Raw genomic sequence first — 21,639 nt, 5'->3', positions numbered from 1 at the left:
ATCCCCCTTCCCTTCTCCGTCTTCTTTCTCCCTCTCACTCTCTCACTTCCTCTCTCTCTGCTCACCTTGTCTGCTCCAGCTATATGGTTTATTGGTGCGTCAGAGTCAAACAGAGCCAGGAAGAAACATGCCAGGGGAGACCACACACAGATCTATCCCCTCCGACAAACATCCAGAGGGGGGAGGTGAGGAAACAGGGCTCCCTGGACCAGGTAGGAACTGGGGCTGTAGATTGAGAACGGTATTAGTAAGCATATAGATATGATTGCTAACAGGGACCATGGTGCAATACAGAAAAGAAGATGAGGATTATGTGGAGTAGCAAGAGTTGAGAAAGGAGGGGAGTTGTGTTAATTGAAATGGCTAGATATAAACATAATCTCCTGTGCTAATAGAAGTGTTGACCAGCATGTTTGAAATTGGCATGTGGAGAACTGTCATTGTTGTCAGTCTGTTGACATGTGCGATCTGAGTAAGCTGTGATTCAGCTGGATGTTAGCCTCCTCACCAAATTGCATGCTGCTCTCCCTTTCCTTACCATCCTCCACCTCCTAGCAAATAGTAGCCTCTCCTAAGGATGCAAACCAGGCCTGTCAGAAACACCGTATTCCCTCCATATCCCTGGCTTCCTTGCTCCCACCGTCCAGTCTTTAGCTCTGGTACCACCCCAATCTGCATCCACATCACAGAACAGTTTTGTGTGCTGTAAGTGCATAGTGGCTCCTCCCTTCCCCTAGCCTTAGCTTGAACATGACACAGCATCATGGCAGGATTCTGTGTTGTAGGATCACGAAAACATAATGTTAGACTGTTGGAATAGTGTAAGTATGAAATGAGTAATTGACAAATTTGAAAGGAGGAAGATATATATATATATATATATATATATATATATATATAAAATTCAATAAGCTTTGCTCAAGATTTTGTTAGTATCAGCTTGATCACAGTTTACAATGGTCAAATGAGTTTGTCATTATTGCACACAATATAACTTCCAGGTGGTGGTGTATTTTCCAATGTAAACACCGTAGAGTTTAGATTGGTAACTTTAATGTCTATTAAGAAAACTTTCTGTCTCCTTTTTTTCTAGAAATAATATACTGTGGCTTCTTAATTTGGCCATTCTCCTACCTTATCCTAGCTCTTTGTCTTTGAACCTAATAACTTGATCAAAAATAAGATAAAGATCGCAGATGGAAAAGAACAGTGAAATAGAGATGCCCCTTGGGGCTGACAGGCCAGCGCCGCAGCTTCTATGACGCAGCTCCAGACTGCTCTGTTTGTAGCACTAACGGCAAACGAGGCGCTTGATTTCACTGCTATGCAACCCCAGAGAAGACTTAAAATGCTCTACAACTAAGGGGATGAGGCAGACACAATGATTTTAACAATTTGCATTGAAGAATCTGCAGCACAGACACCGTTTTGCTAGCAGGGATATGCATGCAAATCAATAATTTAGCAGCCTAGAAAAACAAATTTCAAACAGCACACTTCCCAATGCTGGGAATACAAAGGTTTTAGCCTACAAAGCTTTACTCAGCAGATGCAAAACCATGTAAAGCTTATAATTAGGGTAGTAATCATGCAGGGAAGCTCAGTGCTGACAGGGAAGCAGACAGGGAAGGAGAGCAGCAAGGTGGAAGAAGCAATGAAGATATACAGTATCTTTATGTGAGAAATAACAAACACTAAGCAAGCAAGAGTCACAGTTAAAAGTGAAACCAGTAGAGGCTGCTATTAATATATTCATGATAAACCAGAGTGTGTTGATTAGATATACTATACTTATACTAAACTATTAGATATACTATCCTACAATCTATTTTCTTTTCGATAAGACAACTGCAATCTTTTCATCTACAGCCACTTTTGTGGGTCATGGGTCTCCTGGAGCTTATCCCAGCCAGCTGTGGGTGCAAGCACCCCACATAGGATGCCATTGCCACACAAAAGACAAACAACCACACACTCACACTTATTCCTACGAACCATTTGGTGTGACCAGTTCATCTAAGCTACATTATTTGGAGGTGGGAGGAAGCCGGAGAACCCGGAGAGAACCCACATAGAGAACTAACAAGATCCATACAAAACGGAATCAAACCCAGAACCTTTTTGCTGTGAGGCAACAGCACTATTCACTAGACACACAATTGGAAAGAAATTTTTAGGCAATGAGACAAAGGAGGGAATGCAGAATAAACATTGAAATAATAAGCGTAATGGTCGTCCAATGATTCAAGATCGGCGGTTCAATTCCCGCTCCTGCCGAGTCATTTGTCGTTGTGTCCCTGGGTAAAACACTTTACCCTCCTTGCCTCCAGTGAGGCACTTGCTGGTGTGTGAATGTGTGGGATTGTTCCGTTGGTGGTCGGAGGGGCCATAGACGCAGACAGGCAGCCACGCCTCCGTCATCTGCCCCAGGGCAGCTGTGGCCACATACATTGCTTACCATCCCGAAGTATGAATGAGGAGTGAATGAATAATGGATATATAAACGCTATATAAATAGAATCCATTATTATTATTATTATTATTATTATTATTATTATTCCTGGCACCGTAAGTGTGTGTATGAGTGTGTGTCTGTGGCTGGCACAGGGCTGAGCCTCTTCAGTGTTTTAATCAGCATGTGGATTGAGGTCACCTTGGCAATAGCCCAGTTAAGAGACCAAATAAAGGCTCTGTTCCCTCCCTGCTTTGGAAAGACGCCTCCATCACATTGTCGAGCAATTATCTGAATGTATGATTTCATGGTAGATCCATAACAAATGTGACATAACACAATTGATGGATTTTAGACCTGAAACTAATATGGAATAAAGTCTTATATTCCATTATATTCTCCCACCATTTGTTTTCCCTTTCTAGCTCATACACGATACTGTCTGTACCATGTACCATGTCACCATTTTATTTAATTACTTCTGTTGTGTCATTACAGCAATTTCTTTTGAGAAGCACTGAATTATGGTTGAGTAAGATCTTACTGTAGAGTTTTTCCTTCCAGTTAAGCATTACCTTAAAACTACAACAATACAGTGTACCCTGATTCTTTGCGGTTAATGCGTTCCAGGAACCACACGCGATTAATGAATTCCACGATTGAGTGACAAACTATTTATCTTATTATTTATGGTAATTTAAACGTTTAAGACCCTCCCCATACTTATATTAAACCACTTTCTATCTGTATTACCTTTTGCTACACTCTTATCAAGTGTTTAAAGCATTTTTGTGTCTCACGTAAGTACGAAACTCCGAGCACACTTCCGGATGCCGTCAGCCAATAGAATGCACGTACGGTATCACGTGACTGCCTACCAAAAATCCGCGATGAGGTAAAGTCGCAAGCTTTGATGCGCGAGGGTGCACTGTATTCAAAATTATAAGTTTTCTTTTCCTTAATTCAAAAAGTGATCAAGCCTCAATTTTATTTCAAATATTATTTCATATTTTGTTATTCTTTTTTCAGACATGACCCGGCATCCGTCAACTGATTCCACCCCTAGTGACAGTGGCTCTTCCCCAAGTGACAGCGGTTCTAGTCCTTCTCCTAGTACTCCTCAGAAGCTACTCCCATCCTGCACATCTATGTTTGGGCCACGGATATTTCCCGCAAAACCTTGTACTTCTGGTACCCCAAGACCTCAACCTGAAGGTTCTGACCATCGCAACATCAACCCATCAAGATTTTCTGGAAGATTAGGTGGTCATGGACCATGTGGCCGCCACATCCCTGTTAAGATGGAGAGAATAAAGGTTTGTGTTATGAGCATGTTTGAAATGTTGCAGTAGATACTAACTTGTACATTTTATTCTGACATAATGTGTAATGCCTAGGTTCTGACTGGTTCTGAGGTGGAGAGTGACTATCAAGAGCCACAGGCAATCAACACAAGGGTGGTGATGGGTCAGGAGACATTGCTCAAAACAACAGAAATGAAGAACGTGGAACCCCTAGTTGAGGCAAGTGGTCAGTCTGTCACTTTGCCAGTCCGATCAGATCCTCAATCACAACTAAAAGAGACCCAGTTGGAAATCAACAAAGAGGAAACCCAAGTCCAAAACGTTCATAGACAGCCAGATAAAGATCCTGCACAGCTCCCAATGATTATCCCATCTCCTTTACACAAACCCCTGTGCCCCACCTCTTCCTACCTGGAACCGATCATAACAGATAATAATTTGGTAGACAACCAAGAAGAGAGTCAAATCCTTTCTAAAGACAAAGTGCCTTCCCTCTCTTTTTCTGAGCTTGCCTGTCCAGTTGCTTTGTCCTTCTCTGAGCCTGCTTATGCTGTTGACCCACTAAAAGTTGGTGTGCCCTCATCTCTTGACACTGACCTGTACTATACTGCACCTTCCACCCCAATCAAAATGGCCTCTTGCTCTTTGCACCTTAAGCATCACTCATATCCTGGTTCTCCAGTCTGCCAACTTTCCCCAGGCTCCCCCACGGACAGTGAGGATCCTTGTTCCCCTCTTACATCTCCCTCTGGCTCTTATGTCACAGCGGAGGGAGGTAGTTGGACTTCTTACACATCCTCAACTTCCCCTTCCACTTCTCCAAACCTGCTCCTCACAGAGGAGGCACAGGAGGCGCCTGCCTGCTTTGTAGGCTCTTTATCAGAGATTGGTGATGAAGTTGGGGAGGAAAAGGGAAGGGCAGGTGCAGAACAAGATGAGAAGGCAGGAGAATTCTACTTGTACCATCCTGAGGATTTAATCATGAATTCACAATTAGGTATGACAGGGGCACTAGTCCTTGAAGAGCCCGAGCCTCAAAGAGGAGAAGAGATTAAAATTTCAAGAGAAAACTGTCGTCCTTGCTGGGTGACTGAAGACATATCCCCACTAAGGAGCAATAGCAGCCATAGCAGTGACTCCCAGGAAGATGGGGGGGGGTTTGAAAGCTCACCCTACTTACATGAAGAGGCCAGTACAGGGACAGCAGAGTGCCTGAGGCCAATGCAGGCAGACCTGAACCTAGAATTGGAGGCATGTATATCATCAGAAAATTATGAACAGAGGGATGACCATTCAGAGATACCCTTTGATGAAATGGCACCTGATTTGGAAAACATAACTATGGTCTCATCTAATCTTAGCCCTGACTCACCAATCACCCCCCTGAATGCCTTCTGTTCTGGAGGCTTTAGTATGATTGGGCCCAGTTCTTTCATACTCCCCCAGACAGCCTGTGCTGACGATACACCAGAAGAAGAAAGGATGATCCCTGCATCTCTTATCCCTTTTCCTCTCAACACCAGCCTCATCTTTAGGGCTGACTCAATGGAAATCACCCTCTTCCCCACGGAGGAGGACAATGAAATAGGAGAAGTTAATGATAGAAATGAAGGAATGAATGTGAATGCATATGCAGCTGGAGAGGAGGAGGCAGATGTTGAGGATGATGATGACGATGATGATAATGATGATGATGAAGATGATGACGATGATCACAATGATGACGATGAGGATGTGGAACATGATTATGATTATGATGATGTTGGTAATGCAAATGGTGCTATTGATGGTGATGATAACAGTGATGAGGCAGGTGATGAGGCTAAGGTAGAGGTTAAAGTTGTAGAGGAGGAGGAAAAGCAGGAAGAGGATGAGGAAGAGGATGATAGCAATGAAGTGGATGATCCTACTGATGAGGACAGCTCAGTATCATTCCTCCATTCACTTTCAGAGACATCCATAAATGAGGGGTTGGATGAATCTTTTTGTTTCCAAGATGATACAGATGACTCATTAGATTCTGCTTCCTATAATGGAGAGGATGATGAAAGTCTATATAGCACTGAGAGACATGCACAAATAGTAGAGCCCACACCAGTGGATCCAAATGAAACTCAATTTGAAACTGAACAGGGGCCCACTGGTGGAACAGGCCAATCCGAATCTTTGCACACACATCTAAGCACAGACAAACAAGATCACTCTAGAGCCACCTGTTTTTCTGAATTCATTGTTGACCACCCCAGAGGCAATAGAGTGAAACCTATTAATGTGGATGTAGTGGAAACCCCAGAGCCACAGATATATTCTGAACTGGAATTTACTAGTGAAAAAAAACAAACAGAATCTCTGCCTGCACAGAGCGTGTGCACAGAGATTGCAGTGGATCAAAAGAAAATATGTGATCACTCAGAAGCAATCACTTGTAAAGCAGAATCCTCCAGCATTATGGATGAGAGTGTGGATAGGAATGAGACTATGAATATCTCTGGTTCTGCGACCACCACAGAGCAAGCTAGAGATAGGTCATGTTTAGACTCTTGTACCACTTCCATAGTCACTTGTATACCAGCTGGTCCCACCGTTGGGTGCCACATTCCAGATGCCACTTCCACACAAGACACAACAGTGCAGAACATTTCAGTTCTTGTTGAAAAATTGGTTGAGGAAAACCCCCAGCAGGCAAAAACCGATTTGAAGCAGAGCGATGATTATTCAGAGGAGGAACCGACAGAGGAACCACAAAGAGACTCTTTTAAATTGCTAATCAAGTCTCATCATTATCACTCAGAAAGCCACAGGACTGTAGGAGCAAGTAGACTTGCATTATCCAAGTCATTCTCCAATAACTCTGATGTGTTCAGAGGGGTACAGTCCATGTCTAGGCCCAGTATTCACAAGGAGGATGATACTGATCTTGAACTGAAAAGGGGGAATGTTTCAGCTGACTCCATGAATGTGGCATATAGAGGCATTGATTCTAGCCTCTTTCTTAATATAGCCACTGCTACCAATGACTTGAATAAAGGTGTTCCTCCTCTCTTAACCTCAAAAGAACCTAATCCTAACCCCAGTAACATCCCCATGGCTGCGTCTCCAGAGATAATCTCAGAGCATGCTGATAATCTAGCCCTAATGCCTCAGTTCTGTCCTGGTGACTCTGCACAGGAGAACCTGAGTGAAAACACCCTGACTACCGATGAGGGAGTGCTGGGAACTGTTAGATCCCCACACTCTCCCCTTGCTATTTCACCCAAAAGGGATAACTCAGAAACAGATTTGAGCAGGGATACATGGTGTGATGGCAGCATGAGGCTTGGGTTTGGTCAAGGACTGGCATCTGGGACTGAATTTGGTGTTTGGGGAGCAGGGGAGTCTCTTGCTCTGTCTCTTGGGAAGAATTATGATTTAGAGACAGATCGACTGCTCATGTGTGACACAGAGAGCCAAAGCCTGCAGATGGATGAAGTGTGTAACAATTATAACAATGTTCTGGGGCCTGTTCTGGATGAGGAAGACAACAACTACCTGTGTCAAAACAGAGACCAGACGGCAGAGGACGGGCTGCTCATAGACGGAGCGTCTGAATCCAATTTAGCCCATTGGAGAGCCATTGCAGAAATCTCAGAAGCAGGGGGAGGAGAAGCTGGAAGCTCCATATTCCCAGGGGATGATGTCAGTAATCTGTTCAAAAACAATGATGATGAATACACAGACACACAAATACAAGACAGTTGGAGAAATTCTAACAATAACAGTGTCACTAACTTTGAGTCCTTAAATGTAGCCATGTGTGATGGTCTAAATGCTCTGTCAGAAGAAGTGAGACCCCAGAGTGTGAGTGTCATTGTTAGAGAGTCCATATCAAATATTCCACTTGAGGAGATCCCATCTCAGGTGTCTGACAAAATGCCTGATGAAGAAAAAGAAGCAACAGACAGCTCGATGAACCAAACTTCAAACACAACAATGACAACTTTCTCTAAAGATGGTAATGGTAGCATATTTGTGCCATTAAATCCAACAGAAAAAACTTTGATCAATCAGCATCATACTTCGACAGAAAAAACCAAGGCACAACATCCTAATGGTTCAGAGTGTCAAATAACAACATCAGTGAGTAATGCAGAACTTTCTTTGCTACATGGTTCCTTTGGTTCATTTACTCCTAAATATAAATCTAAAGAATCCATATCAGTCTATGCTTTACAACACAAAATGGGAAATCCTGTTTCTCAGTCAGAACCAAAATTGGTAGCGCCTCGGACAGAAAGCCAAACAGAGGGTCATGTCAGTGATGTGACTAACAAGGTCATTGATGAACCTATGACTAAAGATGCCTTTAGAGGACAGCAGGGTGTTTGCTACTCAGGGGAAGATGATGAAGATGAAAAATCAGAAGAGAAAAGAGGAGAAAGAAAAGAAAAGAAAGTTAAGAACAAAAAAGCAAGAAAAACTTTCCCTGCACAGGATGGCCTGGGACATCACGAATGTAATGACCACAAACTGGAAGCTTGCACAGATAAGCCAGTTCCTGCTAAAAAAGGGAAAAGAGGGAAGCAGAACAAACACAGGGCTTTCGAGTCAAGCAGTTCTGTTAACTCCAGCCTTGATTTTGCTGACGATCCAAAGAAACAGCCTGTTTCTTTAAACACTACAGATGGAATGTCAAAGGGGGATACAAACATATCAGCAACTAAAACAAGCCACATGGGAAAGTACAAAGCTGAGTATGGTTCAGGTATGCAAGGGCGTAACAGATGTCCTGATGTCAAAAGTCCCAGACGTGGACACTGCAACTCTACCCAACACACTGCAGACAAGGTCAGCGTTCTGTCGGCAATGACCCAACAATTACATCAAACAGAGGAAGTGCTTGATAACAGACCATTATCTGACGATCAGAGAGGAATCACAGTGGACATTAATGATAACACCTTATGTACTATTCACATCCCTGCTGCACAGGACAGCATATTATATTCATTGACTCCAGTCTCTTTATCTGCATCTCCTGTCTCTTCCTCATCCCCTCTACCTGACTCAACAGAACAGAAGGATAATCTTCCTACACCTGTGCAAGAATCCCAACCTGTCCTCTCAGCAGAGAAACAGTCTTCCTTGACCATGTTTCACAGCACACCTACACTTTGCTCTACCTCCTCCACAACGCAACACACTCCCAGTTCCCAAGACCTCCAAAATAGTGACCTTGAAAAGATTAGTGTTAGTCTTTCTGCATCTGCCACGAGTGGTTCTTTGGCCTCACTTTCATCTGCCTTGCCATTAAACCTGTCCCAGCCTACCCAGGAATCATCTTCTCACAAGTCTGGGAATGAACAATCAGAATATGTCACAGACTCAAGTTCCTATCCCAAATCTCAGTACTGTCTTCAGCCTCAAACTAATCTTAACATCCAGCCATGTAAACAAATTAAGCAAGACTGTTCATGGACTTCGCAATACAGGGGCAAAGGTAAGAATAGAAGTTATTGCATGTTGTTTTTACGTTATAAATATCATTACAAAAATTTAATTAAGTAAATATATAAAACTTCTTTGTAAGGTCCTGTTTTATCTGGGGAAGAGACAGACAGTGAGGATGAGAGTCAATCGCCTCAACATGACAGATCCCAACCCAGAGGAGCTGCAGGAAAAAGACCAATGCAGAAAGAGTCTTCTGCATCCAGTCAGTTGGAACTACAACCTCTGTCTAATAACCAAATAACCAACAGACAGTCAGGCTGGCCGATTAACCACAACCACAAGATTTCAGAAGACATTGACCTGTCTTTTAAGAACAATGGTGAGTTGTTTCTGATCTCCAACGGGACTACACCCAATTGTATTTCCATCAGTAATCTCTGAATTTTTTACTGCCTTGATTTATATTCCATGATTTCTTCCTGCTATCTTTTCTTACAGAAAAGTGAACTCACATTTATGTTTCATTATATTCCTCATGCCCTGATGTAAATTTATAATGTAAACAAATGTATATTAGCTGTGCTTTAATGCTACATGACATCACAAAGTATACATTCTTTGCATTGCATAGTGTATTTAGAGGTCTACAGGTTGCAGGTAGAGTGGCCTTTGGTGCTAAAACTGTATTAAGTACAATGTGAAGTAGAGTTCCAAGATTTTATCTAATTACTTGGAGAGTAAAAGCCCTTTTAGATCAACTGATCATTAAATCACTCAATCAATCAATCAGCTTTTAAACCACATGTTTTGGGGATAAATTTCTATCCAAAAAGGATGTGATACGCTTTACTTTCACGTGTTTGAGTGTGTTTTTAATATGTGCTTGTATAGCTTCTGTATTGGTTTCTTGCAATGAATCTGAGAGTGAGGGATCGGTGCCTGAGCTAGAGGAGTCCGAACCACTGAGACCGTCAGAGCCCCAGGTAATCTGTCCACTAGCATCACTGTTAGTAAGACAAGACATGATTGAGATTTATTTTAATGAAATATTAGCAAAACAGACAAATGAAAATGCCATAGTAAAGTAATAGAAACCTTCTATTTTCAGTCCATCTCCTGTGCAGAAGGGCTTAACAGACCAAAACAAAGTCGTAGTGAGAAGAAGGCCCGTAAGGTCAGGCTACTTGCTACATGAAAATAAAGCAATAAAATAGTCATGTATATTGATTATGGAAGAAATTAAACTGTCCAAGGTTTTCTTTGTTGTGGATGTGTGTGTAGGCTATGTCTAAACTGGGGCTGAAGCCAGTTCATGGTGTGACCAGAATCACAATCAGGAAGTCCAAGAGTATCTTGTTTGTCATCAGCAGACCAGATGTTTTCAAAAGCCCCACATCAGACATTTATATTGTATTTGGAGAGGCAAAGGTATGTCTTATTCTGTCTGTCTTTGTTTGTCTCTTCTTCCTTTTTCAATTTTGTTTTTTCATATATTGTATTTATTCTCTCTTAACCTCTTAAATGCTCAACCTCTCCTCTCCTCTCCTCTCTTTAGATTGAAGACCTATCTCAGCAAGCTCATAAAGCAGCTGCAGAAAAATTTAAGGTACCTGTTACCTCTCCTCCCTTGGCCCCACCTGTCCCACCCAGCCTCACCATCAAGGAAGAGAGTGAAGAGGAGGAAGAGGTACTTGCTATTTAAATTATTATTTTAAAGCACTTCATGTTACTATGTTGAATGAATGTTCTAATGCTATGTAAACCCGTTGCTCTGGTGTTGACTCCCTAACTGTTTTACTGTCTTTTCTATACACATCAGGTGGATGAGGGAGGTCTTGAGCAGAGGGACATTGAGCTGGTGATGGCTCAGGCCAATGTGTCACGATCCAAGGCCATCCGTGCACTGAAACACAACAAGAATGACATCGTGAATGCTATCATGGTGAGGAGGGAGAGAGGATGGGGTGGATGATAGGAAGACAACGAGGACAGAGGGAGGGCAGATGGTGAACAAAATAATGAGTCATAGTCAGTGAGCAGGGGGTGCATGGAGAATGACTGTGTGTGCGTGTGTGTGTGTGTGTGTGTGTGTGTGTGTGTCTGTGTGTGTCGTGGGGGGGGTTGTATTAAAGGAGATACATCAAAGGACAAATGACAAGTAGACGTCCCCTTTAGTAACTTGACAACAACTTTAGAAACTTGACTAAACTTGTAGATTCTTTTTGCAGATTATTGCCCACTAGGTGGCAGTGGTACCTCACACTCAAATGCCTGTCATGTTCACGCTACACCATGGTGGTCAAACTCATTCTATGTTAGTGGCCTCACGGCAGAAACTGTATTCTGAAGTGGGCCAGAGCAGTAAAATCATTGCATAGTAACTTAAAAATAACAAAAACTTCAAATTTTTTCCTTTGTTTTTTTTGGTCTAAAATTGTACAAGGACTTTATGAAAATGTACACATTGGTAATAATTCAGTTGAAAAAACACATTATGTTTGTTGAAAATTCTGGGGGAAAAAATAGGTGCAATTTCAAGAGAACAATACCTCACTGATTTCCCCTTCGATCTCAGTATATCCATGAAGACATGCAGCTTTAAGTAACAGCTTATCTGGGATTGAACAAAATACCAACAGTTCTTTTAGGCATATTGGTGTGCCTCAACATTTCCACATCTTGATCCTGAGCCAACAGGAATGTCAAGGTGGGGTAACCTGACAACGGATACTGATAAAATGTATCCAGGCCACCTGCTGCAAATGTCTATTTCAAGTCTGATTCTCTATTGAAGTCTATCATTTCAAGTTGGTTATTGATGGGGAGAACAGAGGCATTCGCGGTGATTGGTGAGCAAAAACCCTTGAAGCCTTTTTCCAGGTTCCAGAGAAACGCCTCAGCACAGAACCTTGACTTAACCATCTTACATCACTGTGGTACGGCAGGCTATAGTTGCCACATACAGGTGGTCCACGATAAGCAACCGTCTGACTTGCGAACATTTGTAGATATAAACAACCACTGACTGACGTTTGCAAGTTTGTACTTACAACTGCGCACCACATCCGATTACTTCCTCTTTCTGCCGCAACCCCAAACCGAGCAGCACTGCTCCATACGCACACCCCCAACACTCATCTTCGTCGTGCCACCCAGTTTGTTCTTGCAATTATAGATTTAAATTTATATATAATGACGTGTGATCAATTGAGCTGGCAAACATCTCGGAATCTGTTGTGTGCATAAGGACTCCCTGTATATACTTGGATATGCTTAACAGAATCGCTATTGCGGCATCTAGTGGACACATTTAGAACAGCAATTTCATGAGAAAATGCAGCAATTTTTTATACTTCTTCTGCAAAAATCTTCTTGTTGGCCAGAGTTAACCCGTTTGCGGGCTTGATCCGACCCTGGGGCTGTAAGTTTGACACCCCTGCCCTACACAGATGATTGCTACTTGATGCGGTGGGAAGTAAAATAAAGCTTCTTACGATGACAAGCTATGGTTAGTAAGGAAAGATAGAACCTGTCTTTTCTATTGACTATAGAAATTGTTATTTGTAAGAAATCTGTCTCATTCTTATAAATCTGAATTTTATTTCCGTTTATTTTCACCAAATGAATAATTTTTGCATGAATTTCTTTGTGTTTCTTCTGTTTTTTTTAATCTCTCTCTTCCATACAGGAGCTCACCATGTAAGTGGTGAAGATTTCCCACCTGACCCTTTACTCCAATCTACAGAGCTTAAACACCACTGATTCTTCTGTATTGCTGCTATTGTATGTTGCATCCCCATTATCTGCTGAATAAAGTTCATTCCATCGTGGGCTGTGTGTGACACTGATTTCATGGAGAGGACTGCAGATGTTTTTTTTAACACGAGATGCTGTGCAGTCTATAGCAAACATTAATAAGGTTTGTCGTGGAACCTGTCTTGCCACTTTATTTTCAAAATGTATTCATGTATCTATAAAACGAGTTCCTATGCTTTGTTTTTATCAGTCTTCAAGAAACTGATATGACACAGACAAAATTGAATCTACAACCTCTTACCTTTGCCTATTTGAGTTGGAAACAGGCATGTGTTGGCCCATGTTTACTTTTGTTTAGTCTATTAGTCCACAAGTTATCATTAAAAGTTGTCATCTCATGATGTTCCACCATTACACATAATTGATCCAGGTCTGGGAGATTCCGATATATTTTTACTGGGTGATAACGTGCATTGAATCATTATCATCATGACAGGACAGCAGTTAGAGAATGTTAAGGACATGGCACAGCCATCATCATGTAGTTAAGATCCAGATTTAGTCATCTGTGAAAGGTGAGAAGTCATACAGTATTTGTGTTGATAACTTTTAATTACTGATGATCAATAAGTAGACTTTGAAGTAGAACCTGTTGTTGCTCTAACTAGATAGTAAAGACACAGCCATTGTTTTTAATGTTGATGTCATGAGTGAAGCACCTTATATTTTATTAAATTGCATTTTATTTTATGAAGTACATACTGTATTAGAAACTTAAAAATGTTATTATCTATATCCATATATGTCAAAGACTTCCTGTGAGAAAATTTTATACAGTTAGTGTGTATGGGATGTTCCACCATGAAGTGTAGTTTATATGTGGTAGGAAACAAAACAAAAATGGCAGTGGCTCAGTGGTAGAGCGGGCGGTAGAGCAGGTCGTCCTGTGATTCAAGAACGGCGGTTCGATTCCCGCTCCCGCCCAAAAAAAACACCCGGAGGTGAACTGACAGTGGGAGGTGTCAGCTGACCTCCGGTGCACTGCCGGGGCGCCCTTGAGCAAGTTGCCATCCCCTTTACAAATTGCTCATTTGAGGTGCACCAAGAAGGAGCTGCCTGCCACTCTACCCCCCTTGCATGCCTACAGGCCCCCTTGTGTATGTGTGTGTGTGTGTGTGTGTGTGTGCTACAGGGGCCTGTACTCACTTATATATGTATGCATGCGTTTGAACTAGTAACTAGTAGTGTGCTTTCTTAATTTCCCTTCAGGGATCAAACCAGTATATAACATTTAAAAAAACAAAACAAGAGACTTGCTGTGAGGCTACGTCACTGCACCACCGTTCCGCCCTCCCATTGAACAAATAAAAGTTCATTCGTGTTTCCATATTCATCTGATAACTGTCTATCAATTTAATAATTTTGCCAGCACTTAACAGTCAGTTGTCATACACATGAGTGTCATTATCAAACATTTCTCAATAAAATATCTAAAAATAGAAGATATATGTTTTTCTGATAATTTATCAACTTTATTGTAAAAGAAAAAACCACATTAGAGAACAAATAAGAACACATGCACAACAAGTTCTAGAGATCTGCCTCAACAAAAAGGCAGCTATAACACAAATGTATGCCACATATGCTGAAACATCTGCTTTACACAATATGTTACCAAAAAAATTAATGTGCTAATATGTGAAGTGTGTTCCTTGATATACGTAGCTCTCTTTCCAATTGTTAGGATATACTGTATATCACTGTGAAATAATAAGTGTAGGTATTAATTTTTTTAATACGACTCCCAGGTACTTTAAATGACCTTCACAATTAAGAATAATAGCTCCAAATGTCCACAATAATTTGTTAGCAATATCAAATGCTTTCACTCTTAACACTGTATTACACACTGGTCCATTTCCAAATAGCTAACACAGGACTAACCACCTGAGTGTACTCCAACATATAAAATCCTTTCAGTCAATGGTGCTCTCCTGAGTATCCTCTGTAGTGGTGCAGGTAGGTAACTTCACACTCTCCTGGAATAAGAACTCGGGCTTTGCTCATTTTGTCCTTCTTATGTGGTTTTTGCTGGAAGGATGTTGTTCTCAAAGTGTCCCTGGTTAGTGATATTCCCAGCTGGGAAATATCTGGCCACCACAAAGGAAGAACCATCTGATGCAGTTGCCTTACCGACACCTAACTTCTGAGTGCTCTTCCACACCATTGCTGTGAAATGGCCTAGGTGGTGGAAAAAATGGAAAATGGTAAATAGCGAGAACATTTTGGAAAAAGACTGCAAATGTTTGAGTGAGAAGAAGCTGTTAGAACATGGTTTAAGCTGAGTGTATACAGACACCTCTAAATATTTACAGATGTAGGAATTTTGACTTCCCTCTCACTCATCTGTTCCAAACCTCAGCTTTTACCTCATTCACTTTATATCCTAGCAACTTTACATGAATCAGTGTACGGAGCTCCAAAGAATAAGCAGCGTCATGCATGATTAAGAGCCTGAAATAGTGGGAAACCATCTGGAACACTTAAGACTGACTGGAAATGACACATAGCCAAGACGTGACAAGGAGGACAGTGATATCTCTTTAATTTCTCAATCCCCGGTCCCTGAGTCAGACAGTCACACTTTGTCGTGGCACAATGAGGTGTGACTTATGAGGAATGAAAATAACCAGAACCCCCACCCCCCCCGACCCCCCCCCCGACCCACCCCCACCACACACACACACACTGGGGTAATTAAGATATACAGATAGAGAAACAGACAATGACTAAGCTGAAATGACAAAAAGAGACAGAGGAAGACATAAACTAAGCTAAATTAATTGTTTCTTAAAAAGCAAAAAGGAAAAATCAGCTGACACGAGACAAGGCATGAAAAAGTACGAGGCAGGAAGTGTCGCAGTGAAATTGAAAATATCTGTTTTACATGCCTTGCTATACAGTATGATGCAGATGTTTCAGCTGGTGTTTGCACATCAAGTCAATCTAAACAATGACTGACCTTTGAAAAATTTGCAGGAGCATTTTTGTTCAGTGTGATGAGGGAAACACTTTTGTGCTTCTAGAAATAATTACTACTTCTTAGTTCTTTTCACATTTTTGTGCACATATGAAAATATTCTCTTATTGTCCAACTTTTTATATTAGATGTTTTATTTATCTTATTTAAAGAAATTGTGCAGATTATAGAACAATAGTTCTAATGATTATTTATGACTGATCATTGTGGGTCACAGGCAGACACTCGTGTAAATCTCACCAGTGCCAGAGGAGAATCCGGGACGGTTGAAGTTGTATTGTTTCACTTCATCATACCAGCGATCTGCCACATCCCTTCCTGCATGTGTACAAGACAAAGTTTTGCATTGTGTGATGTACAGAGCGATCAAAAGGACAGGAGTCTAAGAAGATTGTACTCAGTGCTGCACCGTAGGAGAATTTTTATGAATCACATCGTCCTATGCCGACATATTTCTGCAGTGACTCATGGTGTCTGAGCTTTTCAAACACTCTCAGAGGTGGACGGGAAATAGATCCCAGCTGTTCAGGTTGAGGGCAAAACACTCTGCTTTATGCCCAAACAGATTCCATAGGGGGATTATCTTATTCACTCTATTATCCAAAAGGCCTATGTACAAGATCATGCACTGGTAATAATAGAGTCTGTACCTGATTGGTCATAGGAGGCCCATGCCAGGTTCTCTCCGCAGCTTCCTCGACTTGACTCCTCACTGTGTTTCAGAATCCGAGTACTGGCCAGACTTTGTGCATAACTATGAACAGAGTTAATAAAAGTTCAGCATAGCATTGCTGAAGTCTACACTATCTGCTAAGATCATCTTCACAGTGAAAATGTCTGACCTGACAATCTTTATAAACCTGAAATGGAACCAAACTATTCTGAATTAATGGTCCTTGTTCATGAAATATTTCAGTGGACTAATTAAATGTTTAAAGGAATACAAATTTGAGGTACCTGTGCTTAACAAGAGTATCCTTATTTCATGTACAGGTAGTATTTATACTTCAACTCAACAGCAAAAGTCCCACTTCACTTGTCTGTCATCTTTAGTTACCGTCTAGCCTACCAATCTTCTTATCACAGAAAACTGAAGGACAGTTTGCTTTTTTGTATTATAATTGAAACTAAACTCAATGAGCTAAACATTTCTTGGCCAAAAAATTAAAATTGGTTCATTTTATTGAAGTCAATGGACTTTTTAACAATTCTCCAAATATGATAAAGAAAATGATACGTTTTATCAAAGTATAATCATCCAACTATTAAAAAATTACAAACATGTATTTAAATGATTACAGGGACCATTTGTCAGCATAATCAGTTTTGATAATGTTTTTCTTTTGAAAATTAAAAGAATGCAAATAACATGTCTGGAAAGAAGAAAAATAAACTGAATAAATAAATACATACATAAATAAATAGAAATAGTGACTCATCCAGCCACAGCATATTTTGAAACTTCACATTAGTTAATGTTTGATGAGTTCAGGGCAGGAACATTTGGGAGAATTTTTTTTATGTTGTTTCTTTTTTCTTTCTTTGCATTTACGTCCGCAGAACCAGTGATGAGCTGTTAGACACTTTTTTCTGAAATAAGTCCAAGTCCATGCAGTACTATCCCTTGTAAATTACATAAAAACAAATTATTGGCTTTGATTACCAATTTTTAAATAGCTCTCTGATATGATCTGTGGAGAAATACCTAATGAATGCCACTCCTCAAGCTTTGGGACTCTGTCCACATTCTCACTAATTTCACTTTCACACTTAATCCTTAATGCCTGTTAAATATTATCTTGTTCCAAACAACCCTCTTCAAATCTGGAAAGAACATATATAAACAATAAGTAGTGCAATATATTAGATAAAAGATTTTATATTTGGCCTCGCTCTTAATTTAAAAATGATGTTACAACTATTTTGAAGCTGCAATCAGGACAGTAAAACGTTTGGTTTCATCAGCTTTGTGTTGCTGTTATTGTTCCATCCACCATACTCAGAGTGAAAACCAATCCTACATGGTAGACACCTCACTGTCCTCACAGCCCTGAGTTAGCATTTACTCCATGTTTACAACTATGATTTAAAAAAAACTAACGTGGCTGCAATTTGTGCAACAAGCTGTGAAAATATGAAGAAAACTTGACAGGCCATGCTGGGACTGTCACTGACTGGTATGTGTGGTTTTTCCCCATTAGGTTTCTTTCATTTGTGCGTGCATGAACCCACCGGCCAGCCTCTCTGCTCAGCTTGCTGCTCAGCTTCAGTGGAGGCACCTGGTGCTTCCTCCTGTACTCATTATGGCACCGAAGCACCTCCTCAGCAAACTGCTTAGAGGCTGAGACACAGAGATAACAAGAGAGATGTGACGATCTGGTATGAAGACACATGCACCACTACAAAATACAGACTCTAGCTGAACTTTACCACTTAAGAGGTTTACCAACCAAAGTCTGACTGACCTCAGTGATAGTGACTACAGTTGTGATGACAGACGACAGCTGACACAGCAGAAAACGTCATCTACATCTGCCTGGTGCCTATCACTCACTGGCCTTTACACAAGACCCACAGAGTGGACAAACAATAGGCACATTGACATAGCAACACAAGTACCATTGATGTCTAATTTCCAACATTCACTATGCCAGCTGCAAAATGAATCTTGACCTAAGGTCAGTTTGAAATCTCACTCGTGGCACCAATGGAGAGTAAAATTAACTTACGTATAAATTATTTTGCAATTGTAATCTTTTTTAATCAAGAAAAGATCACAAACACATAACTTAAAGAAGTACGCGCACACACACACACATGTACACACACCCAAACACACACACCTAAACATTTTTCATGTGGGGATAGTTGTAACACATATTGATACAATAAAAGTCCTCAAGGTGCAATTTCCACTTACCTGACTTTCCCATTGTGTACAAAGGAAGCCTGCAGTCGGTTTTCTTACACACTGGGTGCTGAATGACAGTAGTCTTTCCACTGTCTTGTAATCTCCCCTCCTTTCCTGCCTGTTTCTGTGCTGCTTGCCTTCTCTACCTTGTTTCCATTAGAGTTTGTTTGGAAACAGCTGCTCAATGCCTTTAACTCCTCTCATGCCACCCTAACTCACAGCAGATGGTAACAGTTCCCCTTTAGCTACTTATTTGCTCATAATGAGCATTTCACAATTTCCGTCTTCCTCAAGTTGTGTTTCACTGCTAGTAACTAAACGTGGTTCTCTCTAAGACTGACAAGCCCTGGCCTATCTTTAGGGTTCAGGAGAACACACGCCCACTCTGTGTCTTTGCATTCCTGCAAATGATTGAGGAGTCCCTGATGTCATTAATGACATCATCTTTGTGAGACAATTGCCCATATATGGCTTTGAGATTCTTGAATTTTGTAACTTTTGTAGGACTAATATTTTGCCAATGTTAGTCTTATAAAATGCTCACAATGGCAGCGGCTTTCCACATTGTCATGATGCATGAGTTATGCCATTGATTAATGTGCCACTTAGGAACACACCGAGATGCTCATTTGTAATGGCAATAATTTTTCAACTGTGGTTGACAGAAAGAGAGTAGTCACGCTGCAGAACAGGTCTACACCATTTGATTTACCATTTGAGGCATGCTACCCTCAGCAGAACCTCTAGATGGATTTTAATGTACATTTCATAACTCTTTTGTTCATTGACTGCATACACTTCTATTATAATTTGTGTAAAGCATGATTAAGCCTACTTGAGAAATATATCCTTTTATTCAATCTTCTAAATCAGCTGAACTGTGGGTGGTTAATGTTCAACAGTAGAATACTAAGGCTTAATTACTATTCAGGCAGATTTGGGTGATTGCTTGACATTTTCTTTCACGTTTCTCCAACATAATCATTGCTGAGGTTTTGTACTACGTTGTCCCTCTATTTTCCTTGTGTCTTGTTGTTTTGATATTTTTCTGTTTAACTGTCACGTAATACACTGATACACTATTACTCTGATTTACTCCTAGGATCTCTTTTTCTTTCTCTCTCTATGTCTCTCTGTCTCTGTCTCTGTCTCTGTCTCTCTCTCTCTCTCTCTCTCTCTCTCTCTCTCTCTCTCTCTCTCTCTCTCTCTCTCTCTCTCTCTCTCTCGTTCTCTCTCGCTCGCTCTCAATGCTCAGAAAATATGAATAAATGAATGTTTTTGAATTCTAAATGTCATCAGTGGTTACAGTGCTGACTGTAAGATAATTGGAATGAGTGATCACATTGTCTTATCAATGTACTGTATATCTGGTGGTCGTTAGATTAACCCAGGCATTCTGTGACATACATATACATCACCATACCAGCAATGTGTCTACTGAACATAAGGCATTCATCCATACTGTAAATATTTTAAATCCATTTCTGTGCATTTACATATCAGCAGTAATTGTCAGATAAAAAGAAGCTCCTCATTCTGTCTGTCTTTCTTTTTTGGCAGCTGTCTGAGCCACTAACCTACACTATAAGATATTAATGAGGTGGAGCAGGGCTTCTTAATTTCTAGTGTAATTAACTAATCTACCACAAGATGGGACTGTTCGCAAAGGCAACAAACATGGATATGATGGGACCATTAGAGAGAGTAAGTGCAACTAATGACATCTCAGTTCCATAATATGAGTGGTCATGACGGGATTCATGAGAAAAGTCAAACCACTTGATTTCTCATTAGCTGGATGGTGCCATTATAAGAAATTGGTTTCCTCCTCGCCTCCCCCTACCATCTGTATAGTGATGGGTCTGGACAACTGGAAGAAGACATTTACATAGTGGTCTCAAGATACTGAGACTTTACAGTCATACATCTTAATTCATACTAATTGAGATAGCCATGCAGTGTGAGTATCTTATGTGTATCTGCGGTGGGAATGTTTCTATTTAAGTGCATCAGTGTGCGCATGCAGCAGAAGGGATGGTGATTTAATTTATAGACTCCTTTTAGAGGGACAGTACAGACATCGATCCATGCAGATATTACATCATTTATCTCTTCACATTGGCTATAGCTGCTGTACTTATTGCTTGGCTCCATTCCCTGTCAGTTGCGACATCACTCCTCTTCTCCTCTCCTCCCTTTTCCTTTCTCCCTGTCTCTCATTCCTTTACTCATTCCGCGCATCTGTAATTTACTTTCTTTTTTTTTCTCACCTGGAGCACCTTAATGAAAATCTTTCAACAAATCCTTCATATGAAAGTGAGAAATGCCAAATTCGTCATGGGGTTGGAAATCATTTTCCACTCCTATCATGTCTGAATTGAGTATGGATTTATGGCAACAGAAATGTGAAATAACAGCTACTGAGCCTGTAAGTGCACTTACTTCCTCTTTAGCAGTCCCCAGAGGAAGGTTAGGAGTTTTTAATAACTCCTTCCATCCACCTTTTTCCTCATTAAGAGGTTTACATGACTGAAAATGGAAAGATCTGAAGAGGATCTGTTGAGAGGACTGAGTAAAGGCTCTACCTCTTTGAACGAGTTGTTGGAGGCTCTCTCTCTCCAGAGCTTCACACCAGAATTTGACATATCAAGAAGCCCGTTACGGTGTCATCAGTACAACTATTCCTCTGAGGACAAATTATTCTACAGGTTAAGAGGAGTTAATCATCTGCCAATCAACCCTCATCAAG

General features: G+C 40.8%; 2 protein-coding genes and 1 long non-coding RNA gene across 3 annotated transcripts; 1 reads left to right on the top strand and 2 right to left on the bottom strand.

The window, feature by feature from the left end:
• Positions 1-92: 92 nt before the first annotated feature.
• nacad (NAC alpha domain containing) lies at positions 93-13,007 on the top strand. Its single transcript, XM_068323301.1, has 10 exons — positions 93-212; positions 3,482-3,768; positions 3,850-9,232; positions 9,323-9,562; positions 10,075-10,166; positions 10,292-10,357; positions 10,465-10,611; positions 10,739-10,870; positions 11,003-11,125; positions 12,872-13,007. The coding sequence occupies exons 1-10, from the start codon at positions 128-130 to the stop codon at positions 12,884-12,886; spliced, it is 6,570 nt and encodes a 2,189-aa protein (XP_068179402.1). The 5' UTR covers positions 93-127; the 3' UTR covers positions 12,887-13,007.
• Positions 99-12,857, bottom strand: LOC137601219 (uncharacterized). Its single transcript, XR_011037043.1, has 4 exons — positions 12,234-12,857; positions 7,525-7,669; positions 7,285-7,440; positions 99-225 (listed from the first exon to the last, which is right to left on the bottom strand). It is a non-coding gene; the product is annotated as an uncharacterized lncRNA (long non-coding RNA).
• Positions 13,008-13,705: 698 nt separating the features above from the next.
• On the bottom strand, positions 13,706-19,267 carry glipr2l (GLI pathogenesis-related 2, like). Its single transcript, XM_068323302.1, has 5 exons — positions 18,900-19,267; positions 18,212-18,320; positions 16,630-16,733; positions 16,220-16,297; positions 13,706-15,180 (listed from the first exon to the last, which is right to left on the bottom strand). The coding sequence occupies exons 1-5, from the start codon at positions 18,910-18,912 to the stop codon at positions 15,017-15,019; spliced, it is 468 nt and encodes a 155-aa protein (XP_068179403.1). The 5' UTR covers positions 18,913-19,267; the 3' UTR covers positions 13,706-15,016.
• Positions 19,268-21,639: the final 2,372 nt, after the last annotated feature.

Source organism: Antennarius striatus, chromosome 9 (genome assembly GCF_040054535.1).
Source record: "Antennarius striatus isolate MH-2024 chromosome 9, ASM4005453v1, whole genome shotgun sequence".
NCBI classification, from domain to species: domain Eukaryota; kingdom Metazoa; phylum Chordata; class Actinopteri; order Lophiiformes; family Antennariidae; genus Antennarius; species Antennarius striatus.
The sequence above is the reverse complement of the archived record's forward strand: the minus strand, read 5'-3'. Positions and strand labels throughout refer to the sequence as shown.

Bases quoted from the DNA above. Each gene is read 5' to 3' on its own strand.
- nacad (XM_068323301.1), top strand. From the start codon at position 128: ATGCCAGGGGAGACCACACACAGATCTATCCCCTCCGACAAACATCCA. The intron at 9,233-9,322 runs GTAAGAATAGAA...CTTCTTTGTAAG, and splicing joins TTCGCAATACAGGGGCAAAG to GTCCTGTTTTATCTGGGGAA. The intron at 9,563-10,074 runs GTGAGTTGTTTC...GTGCTTGTATAG, and splicing joins CCTGTCTTTTAAGAACAATG to CTTCTGTATTGGTTTCTTGC.
- glipr2l (XM_068323302.1), bottom strand. The intron at 16,734-18,211 runs GTGGGTTCATGC...CTCTGTTCATAG, and splicing joins CTGAGCAGAGAGGCTGGCCG to TTATGCACAAAGTCTGGCCA. The intron at 15,181-16,219 runs GTGAGATTTACA...TCCACCACCTAG, and splicing joins CGGATTCTCCTCTGGCACTG to GCCATTTCACAGCAATGGTG.